Source organism: Hyalella azteca, unplaced genomic scaffold (genome assembly GCF_000764305.2).
Source record: "Hyalella azteca isolate HAZT.00-mixed unplaced genomic scaffold, Hazt_2.0.2 contig13300, whole genome shotgun sequence".
Taxonomy (NCBI): domain Eukaryota; kingdom Metazoa; phylum Arthropoda; class Malacostraca; order Amphipoda; family Hyalellidae; genus Hyalella; species Hyalella azteca.
In genome coordinates this window covers 1-9,708 of record NW_025943228.1, presented here as the reverse complement: position 1 = coordinate 9,708, position 9,708 = coordinate 1, and the positions used below count along the sequence as shown (strand labels likewise).

General features: G+C 38.3%; 1 protein-coding gene across 1 annotated transcript; it reads right to left on the bottom strand.

The window, feature by feature from the left end:
- Positions 1 to 719: 719 nt before the first annotated feature.
- Positions 720 to 9,688, bottom strand: LOC108670858. The gene is made up of 12 exons (XM_047883590.1): positions 9,521 to 9,688; positions 8,737 to 8,860; positions 7,877 to 8,019; positions 7,043 to 7,228; positions 6,210 to 6,596; positions 5,144 to 5,305; positions 4,364 to 4,521; positions 3,519 to 4,182; positions 2,725 to 2,784; positions 2,326 to 2,560; positions 1,607 to 1,799; positions 720 to 900 (listed from the first exon to the last, which is right to left on the bottom strand). The coding sequence occupies exons 1-12, from the start codon at positions 9,686 to 9,688 to the stop codon at positions 720 to 722; spliced, it is 2,661 nt and encodes an 886-aa protein (XP_047739546.1).
- Positions 9,689 to 9,708: the final 20 nt, after the last annotated feature.

Here is a 9,708-nt window from a genome sequence, read left to right as displayed (position 1 = left end):
GTACCTCACAGCCCGAAACCCCACATCCCAGAGCTCCACAGCATAGGTTCCCACACCCCGCATCCCCACCTTAGAGTTGAGGTCCCGCAGAGCAGAAATGGTGGCTTGTATGATTTTCTTAATAAACCCTATTCCCTATATTTGTTACAACATTCTATTTTCTACATGTTACAGTAATCTATTTATTTTATTTGTTACTAAATACTATTTCTTCTATTTGTTAGAAGGAATAGGATCTTTTAATTGTTACTAACGACGTAATCATGGGTGATAAAAACAAAATCACAAGTTTTATATATTATAATTGTTCAGGAAGAGGTCACTCGTGCATCTTATAATTGTAAATTTGTGGAGATTTATTAATATACCTACCTATGTATTGTATTTAACATATTTTATAATGCATATCAATCTATACATGATTAATATATATGTATAGCTAAATTTATTATAAAAGATAGGTACCTATATAGTATTAACTATATAATCAGAAGCGTCTATCAAGAAGTTTTCTCATTAGCCTGGGTCTCGGTAAGTAGGCTCTCATTAAGCAGCTCTGTAGGATGCCTGTAGAAGACGTACCTCTCATTAGCCTGGGTCTCGGTAAGCAGGATCTCATTAAGCAGCTCTGTAGGATGCCTGTAGAAGACGTACCTCTCATTAGCCTGGGTCTCGGTAAGCAGGTTGGCACTGTATGCAGCATGATATGACACTGCATGCTACACACCAATGTGCAGAGCATGAGGCAGCATGAGCCAGAACTGCAGCAGCACGGCTATAGGGTCTGACGTCAGCACCGGCAGCACAGGCTGACGCTGGTATCTCCATGCCGTCTCCTCCAGCTCCTCCAGCTCCTCTGGAGCCAGGTACTCCTGGTGCCGACTGTACCGCTGGCTCGGTCTGCGATAACAAGTAGTTAAATTTAGCGAATAAATAATGCAAAATATAGCGTATAAATAATGGAAAATAACAAACTAATGGAAAATATAGCAAATAAATAATAGCAAATAACTAATGCCAAATTATCCATTTATACATTTATACATAAATAATATCAAATGACTAAAATCCCACATACATTTTTCTTGGCAGCTGTACCTCATTGCTTATAAAAGGGTATTTTTAAACTTCATTATTTTTACTTAGTTTGCATTAAATTTCACCTCAATTTCTGCGTTTTCTAGCAAATTCCTACCTGTTTTTCATTAAAAATCTAAAGTTTTTATAAAAAAACTAACGTTTTCCCAAAAATAAAACATTTTCACCAAACATTTACCATTTCCATGATATTTCTTTCAACGGAACTCAGCGACCGAGAGCGACTAAATAACAGAGAATATAGCAAATAACTAATACCAAATAAAACACAAGTGGAATATACTACTATATTGCACTGACCTGTAGCGCTTGTTGGGTTTAGGTGCCGTGCGAATAAATAATCGAGAATATTACAAATAAATAATAGAAAATAAAGCAAATAAGTAATACAAAACAAGTTAAATATACTATTAAATAGCACTATTTAGGTGCCGTGCGAATAAATAATAGAAAATTAAGCAAATAACTAATACGAAACAAGTGAAATACACGACTATATAGCACTGACCTGTATCGCTTGTTAGGTTTAGGTGCGGTGTCGCTGAGCATGACAGTCTTGTCGTAGGTGGGGAGCTGGGCGATGTGTGGGTGTAGACACACCTGTCCCCACCTGTCACTCACCCAGTCCCTCATACTGCTGGGGGTGAGCACTTGTTGACTCATCGCCTGGCTGCTGTGTGACAGCATGTCGAACATTGACACTGCACACACAAGTTAATCAAAATATAATACAAGTCATTATTCTGATATAAGTCATTATTCTAATACAAGTCATTATTCTAATATAAATTATTATTCTAATACAAGCTATTATAATTATTTAACTACCCAAACAAATTATTCACAATCTGAATAGAGAAGTATTAAAATTAGACTCCTGATGCACGTTTGACAACCCGACAGGTAATAAGCTAAGGTGTCATTTTTGTCACCTATGAGGAGATTTGAAATACCCATTTCGGATCCATAATATATATAACGATACGGTAGGTTTTGTACATACGCTACGTTGTCGTTACTTGAGAAAAATGACATGGATTTGGTTGAAACAACGTTGCTCAAGAGTTGATTTCGTTAAAGCAACATTAATTACGAGTTGATTTCGTTAAAACAACATCAATTACGACTTAATTTCGTTAAAACAACATCAATTTCGAGTTAATTTCGTTGAAACATAGTTAAATTAACGTCAATTCCCCGTCCGACCCCATGCAGGAATGCTGTTACCTATTAGAAGGTTGGAGGGGTCCCAGCCAGGCCGGGACTCATGCCCCTGCTTGGCCACCAGTCCCCCCATGGCGGAGAGCTGACACTCGAGCTGGGTGCGCAGGCAGCTGTTAAGGTAGCCTAACTTGCAAGTGTTGCACGAGTCGTCCAGTATGTGGCGAATGCGGCTCAGTGGCAGACCTGTCAACCTCTCATACAACGTCTGCAAGTTGTCCTTCGTCAGCCCGCTGAACTCCTGCACATGTAAAATGAAATATATTCATGTTGCACTTAGTCAAGGTGAATCCAGTTATAAAACAGTAAAAAATATTGTCATACAACGTCTGCAAGTTGTCCTTCGTCAGCCCGCTGAACTCCTGCACATGTGAACTGCATAATATATTCATGTCTTGCACTTACGCAAGGTGAATCCAGTGATAAAACAGTAAAAAATATTGAAGTTGTCATCCCGCTGAACTCCTGCACATTTAAACTCCACATTATATTCATGTCTTCCACTTGGTCAAGGTAAATCCAGTTATAGAACAGTAAAAAATATTGCAGTTCTGGTGCAGTACAGCAAATGTGCAGGTTCTAGAATACAGGGAATTTTGGCTTAATTATACTACGGGTAATATTTATTCCTGCTGGCAACCTAACAAATTTTCAATGCCAGTCAACGAAAATGTAACTTTAATCCAAGAACAATGCACAATTTTTTCCCCACAGTACGAGTAATTCTGCAACGGATGCAGGTTGAATTCATTTTAGAATATCTGCCCAGCAAACACCTCTATTTAGAATGAAATAAATTACAGTAACACGTTGAGAGCGGAACGGCCCACCAGGGTTGCCAGATGGCCTAAAAGCGGACAAAAAAGTCCACTGACAAAAAAGGCCTATAGGTAAAGATTTACTAGTGAATTTGTAGGTAAAAATCCAGTAGGTAAAACTTACCAGTAAAATCGTATTTGTAAAATCTGATTTTCCTTTTATTGAACCTAAGGAAGTATCGCCCTCATAAATTTCTACCGGCCAACGCAATAGAAAAAACTAAATCGAGGTATTTGTCCGGAAAAAGGTTCTGCAACGCACTTAACGTGTTAAGTTAAGAAATACAGTAAAAATACCTACCCAGTAATAATAATACAGTAATAATAATTATATATTACTGTATATATAATTACAGTAATAATATACAGTAATATACCTACCCGAACTTCGTGCGTTCTGAGAAGTTCGTACACGAGAACGGAGACCTCGAGGCCTCCTCCATGAAGTGTAGCTTGGAGGGCATCATCAAAAGTCATGCACATATCCGAGTTTGTTATCCGAGGCAACAAAGTTCCACTGCTATCCACTTGTGAGGGTTGATCCGCTAGATTGGTTTTGACTGAGCCTTCACCTTTTTCCTGACTTCTGCAATCCAGTGAACAATCATCACTGGCTGACATATGATGTCTCTGATTGTCGATGTCTCTACGTTGGTCTCCATCTAGAGAAGGTAATCTCGCTTCGTTATCTTGAGCTACAAATTGGACTTGCCTCCATACTAAATTCTGCTCAGTGCGATCGCTGGTATTTTGTTGCAAGGTTCTACGGCTTCCGTCATGTCCGTGTTCTCGACTGAGATTTACTGCTGCAGAGACTTGCTGTTGGTTGTAACTGGTGGCAAAGGAGTTGTCGGTAACAGTAGATGGAGGTTGTACCGAAGTCTCGGTTTTAGTTTCTTCGTATAGCGGCGGTGGTTGAACAGAATTTCGGGGCGCGCGAGGTTTTTGTGGCACATTGCCTGTATGAATCCAGTGACATATGGTCGGGGTCAGAGGGATGGTAGCGTTGGTGTAGCCGCGGCACATTCCGCACAGGTAGTCGCCGCTGTAATGTTACAATTATTGGATTAGTGAGCACAACTATTGGATGTACATTTTGAATTTTTTTTTGAACGATGTTGAGCTACACAATTTAACTTAACGACCGTTGAGTTGGTCACACAATTTGAAGTAAATATGTGCGATACCGAAAAACATACGAGGATAATGAAACAAAGTACACTCACTATCTTGGGTCGAGGACGACGTCGTCTGGTACCATGAGGTTTGGGTGGGAACCGAGGTTGCGATGGTAGTTCTCCTGGCAGTCAAGGTGCACGAAGTGACCACAAGTTACCGCTGTTGTGCTGAAGTCGAAACCTCTGTTCTCCCACAACTGCCAACTCTGTCAGATATGATAGCTCTTATCAACCCTGCCTAAAAATATGGCTATGTAATTTCTCCTGTGCTCTTCAGGCACAGATTACAATGGAAATTTCACTTTTATACAACACGTTTCAAGTTCAACTGAACCCGCCAACCATTCATCACTATCATAAGATACCCCGTGGTTTATCAGTTCATTTTCATTATCTAGTAAAACAACGCAAATTTCTAAATAAAAACTAGTCATGTTCCCAGTATTTATTCCAGCAAAGTGTCCCAGTATTTCCCTCTATACTTTCCCCTCTACTCATATTTATATGATCTTAACATCTTAACACAAACAATAAAACAAGCAGCAAATATACTCTTCAAATATACTCTTCAAGCTCTCTCTTAGTTTCTATATCTATTCAAACAACACTAACCACATGGTAGTTGGTAAGACTAACCACATGGTAGTTGGTAAGGCTAAGCACATGGTAGTTGGTAAGACTAACCACATGGTAGTTCGTAAGAATAACCACATGGTGGTTCGTAAGAATAACCACATGGTAGTTCGTAAGAATAACCACATGGTAGTTGGTAAGACTAACCACATGGTAGTTCGTAAGAATAACCACATGGTAGTTGGTAAGACTAACCACATGGTAGTTGGCAGCTAGGGCAGCCTGGTATCTCTCCTTGGCACAGCCCAGTAAGGTGTTCCTGTTCTCAGGCTTGAGGGCCTCCAGACTCTTCTCTGTCAGAGGGAAGCTCTGGCCCTCACACACGCGCAGACGCCGGTGCGCCTCAGAGCTGCTCGGCTGCAACAAAACAATAATATTTATCATTTGTTACATTTATCTTTATCACTTATGTCAACTTTATTTTATGCAACAAAACAATAATATTTATCATTTGTTACATTTATCTTTATCACTTATGTCAACTTTATTTTATGCAAAAAAACAATAATATTTATCTTTGTAATATTTACCTTTATCAATATGTCAACTATACATTATTTTATCCGTTTTTAGCAATCACTATCATTTATGACGGAACATCGGCTGCAATAAAACAATAATAATTATCGTTTGTAACAATTATCTTTATCAATTATGTTAACTTTATTTTATTTTAACCGTTTCTATCAATCATCATTTATGTTATCATTTGTAACAATTATATTTATCACTTATGCCAACTTTATTTTATTTGATCCGTTTTTTATCAATCATTATCATATATGACAGGGACAATGTTTCATCAAAGTATCTTCAAAGCACGGTGTTTATTAATACAATTACGATCAAACACAGCGAACAGATCTCCCACAATTACTAGACAACCGTCGCGATCTCAGCTAATTTCTATACCATGGAGAAGGTCACAAACAAGTTAAAAGCAGTGGGAAAAAATCCCACATTTCTTGATACATAATTTCCGAGTTCAATTCAAGTTCGGCATCCAAAAAGGGGAAAAATATAACTCAGTACTCACTGTGCAGTGAGTGACAGAGCGAGCATTTTCTCGTCGACGAAAACGTGAAGTTACGGACAGACAGACAGACGGACAGACAGACAGACGGACGGACGGACAGACAGACGGACATAAGGAGCAGAATAGCGCTCTTTTTCCATAAATGCGAAAATTCGCTAAAAATGCACTTCCCGTTCAATAGAGAACGTTAAATATAGAAACTAATAATACGAGAGAAACACTCACAAGTATAAAGACGACAAGACCGAGCGGATCTTCCCTATCAGTGGAGCAATGGGCGCACTTCATGCGGTCACTCCACTCAGACGTCGTAACTCCAGCGGCCTCGTCGCCCTCAGGGACCTGCGTATTCTGGGTCTCACTCTTCCCTGAGCCTTCAGATGGAACAGTCTCCACGTCAGTGCTTATGGAGCCAAGAATGTCCTTGTGTTCCTCAGAGAATTTGGTCTGTTTCTTCTTGAAGGATTCCAAGACTTTTTGTTTACGTAGGGCAGCTTGACGTGACCGTTCCTCCCGAGCTCTGCGTCTGAAGTCTTCGGCAGCGTCTGTATCTTCAGAACCTGCGGCGCCTGCGTCAGGTAAACCGGGGCCTTGCGAGAGACTGCGCACCACCTGCCAAAAGTTCGAAAGGAAAAAAGATTTATAAAAGTAATTGTATAAGTAAAATTTTTTGTACCACCTACGGAAAAAATTTAGAAAAAAAAACTATTCATAAAACCAATTGTAAGAAAAAAGTATTTTTAGAGTTGATTTGTCTTGTTTTGCTTTATAGTGGACAAGATTTTTCGGTATGATTTTTCCAGTATGTGGATAAATTTACAATATTAGCTGAAGCAGATGCTTTCAGGTGGTTTAGATGACATAAAATGGTCATATAAAAAGACACCAAAGACAGGAATGAGATTATACAAACTTTAATTCGCATGCATTTAAACTGCAGTTCATTTTTACTTTGCAACAGTTTGATAAAAATTCATCCTACCAAATCATATTTATTTAATCGTTTTATACCACATGTCATCTTCGGGATCATGTTTTTTTCGTTCCATCATACCCACCTGCAGGATATGGGCACGGGTGGCAGAGTCGTGGTGCCCCAGCTTGTTGAGCAGCAGGCTGGTGAAGTACCCCCCGTCCCCGACACGGGACGCGGGGATCTCATCGAAGTTGGGACGGTAGGGCGCCCCGGACGTCAGCTTCGAGTAAAGCTTCACTAGCAGCGACACCATCGACTCGTTGATCATCTTAATACACAACAAAATAAAAATAACTCAGTACTCACTGCAGTGAGTGACAGAGCGCGCCTTTTCTCGAAATTGACGAAAACGTGAAGTCACAGACGGACATGACGAGTAAAATAGGGCATTCTTTCCATAAATGAGAAAATGCGCTAATAAGTTGCAAATTTACGCAATCTTTATTTAAATATACGCAATCCATATGTCACAAAAATATACAGAATTTTCAAGCTCTCTCTTAGTTTCTATATATATTCAAATAACATAATGAAAATCTACACAAAATAATCTGCACCCTTCAATAAAATCGGAAAATTCTGGTTTTCAATTTTTTCAATACGAATTACAATGACGTATTTTTTGCACAAAACGAAGTAATAAAAACCGGTCTATAATGATAATTAATAATAAGTTCAACAGTTCTTCAAGCTCTCTCTTAGTTTCTATATCTATTCAAATAACATAATGCAAATCTACACAAAATAATCTGCACCGTTCTATAATATCGGAAAATCGTAGTTTTCAATTTTTTCAATACGAATTACAATGACGTATTTTTTGCACAAAACGAAGTAATAAGAACAGGTCTATCATGATAATTAATAATAAGTTCAACAGTTTTTCACATAAGAAGTGTACCGGAAGACACGGTACCTTAGTGGTGCCGGTATGACGACGTCTGCGGCCCGCCGGTACCATGATACCGGACCCCCCGGTAGCGGGAGCTGTACCGGGACGCGCTACCTCGGTCCCGGCCAACAGGGGCGGGTAGTAGGGAGGTGCCGGCAGAGGCACGGCTGTAACACCAATATATTACTATTATTATATATATTATTATTAATACTATTGTTATTATATATATTATTGTGATATATCATTATTATTATACATATTATTATTATACATTACTATTATTCTCATATATTACTATTATTACTATTGTTATTATTATATATATTATTGTGATATATCATTATCATTATACATATTATTATTATATATTGATATTATTGTTATATATTAATATTCTTGTGATATTTTTTATTATTGTATATTGATATTATTGTGATACTATCATACCATCGTATAATTTCATATCATCGTCACTGTCAGTTTTGGCAATGATTTCTAGCAATTTTATAATTATTACAATAACAACTCCGACCTAAAATCTTGATAGATTTCTTCTTATCTTAATTAAAGCGGAATTGTCAACACTTATCCTATGCATAAGCCATAAAAAATGAAAGGCTCTTGAATACTTCAATACTATACTTGATTATACTAAACATTTTATTTTTCTCAGAGAATCAAACATTTTAAAGAACGCATTTCAAAATTCACGAACCAGCGTATCATGAATTTAAATTCATAGACTGCGACCTGACCACAGATTTGTGATATGCTCACAACGAACGGTAGAAATTAATAATAAATAAAGTCTTATATTATATTAGCGTATAACCGCAAACAAATCCCATTGTTCCCCATCTAAAATGACGGGGGAAGCTCACGATCGCTGGGGGAGAGGAAGATGAAGTCGTCGTGGGGATGAGTGGCAGGGGAGAGGGTGGAGGAGGGCACCACGTAGGTGCTATCCCCCACGGGGACCATCTCTCTATCTCCCCCAGGGGGTGTCTGCAACATTAATTATTACATATAATCATATAATCTATAATAGGGCGTCTGCAACATTAATTATTCTATCTATAATATTCTAGCAACAACGCATTATCTTTTTTATATATTACAATCAATTATTTTAAGTGTATTCTTCAATGCAATATTCGCCCATATATACAAACGTCAGCATGTACTTAATAACCTTCATCAATTATATACGATTGAGGTGTAAATTGTATGAACGTTTGTATATATCATTATTATGACTCGATAATTATTTAAATGTGATACAGGTATACGTTTTGATTGAAGTATAATTCGTGAGACACAACGCGTTTAGAAGTAACATTGAAATGCGTACATATCAACATGGGCATGTAATGTACTAAGTAAGCATCGATTATGTACTGTACATTTCATAAATGTTTTGGATTAGAGTTCTATAATTCAATTATTGATAGAAATATAAATTATTTGTCGGTTAAAAATGCGTTCAAAAGTAACATTTAAATGCGTACATGTCATATATAAAATAGGCATCATCTTTCAAGTACCGTACATTTCTTCAATGTTTTGGATTAGAGTTCTGTGATTCAATTATTAATAGAAATATGATTATTTGTAGGCTAAATAAAAATTTTTAACACACACAAAAAAATTTTTGTGTAAAAATACCTGGGGTTGCGTGGGGTCCGCTGATGACGTGAGAGCCAGCTGGGGCGGGGGAGCGGGGAGCGGCACCCCCAGGGGGTGTGACCCCCCACCCTCTATGGGGGTGAGGGGGGTGAGGGGGGTGTCTGGGACGGAGGGGTCTCTGTGGTAGGCTACTAATTCAGACCCCATAACGGGGAGGGAGAGGGGGG

Excerpts from the sequence above, each read along its gene's own strand:
- LOC108670858 (XM_047883590.1), bottom strand. The coding sequence starts at position 9,688 with ATGGGGTCTGAATTAGTAGCCTACCACAGAGACCCCTCCGTCCCAGAC. Across the intron at positions 8,861-9,520 it reads CGGACCCCACGCAACCCCAG|ACACCCCCTGGGGGAGATAG; the intron begins GTATTTTTACAC and ends TTAATGTTGCAG. Across the intron at positions 4,522-5,143 it reads TAGCTGCCAACTACCATGTG|AGTTGGCAGTTGTGGGAGAA; the intron begins GTTAGTCTTACC and ends CATATCTGACAG.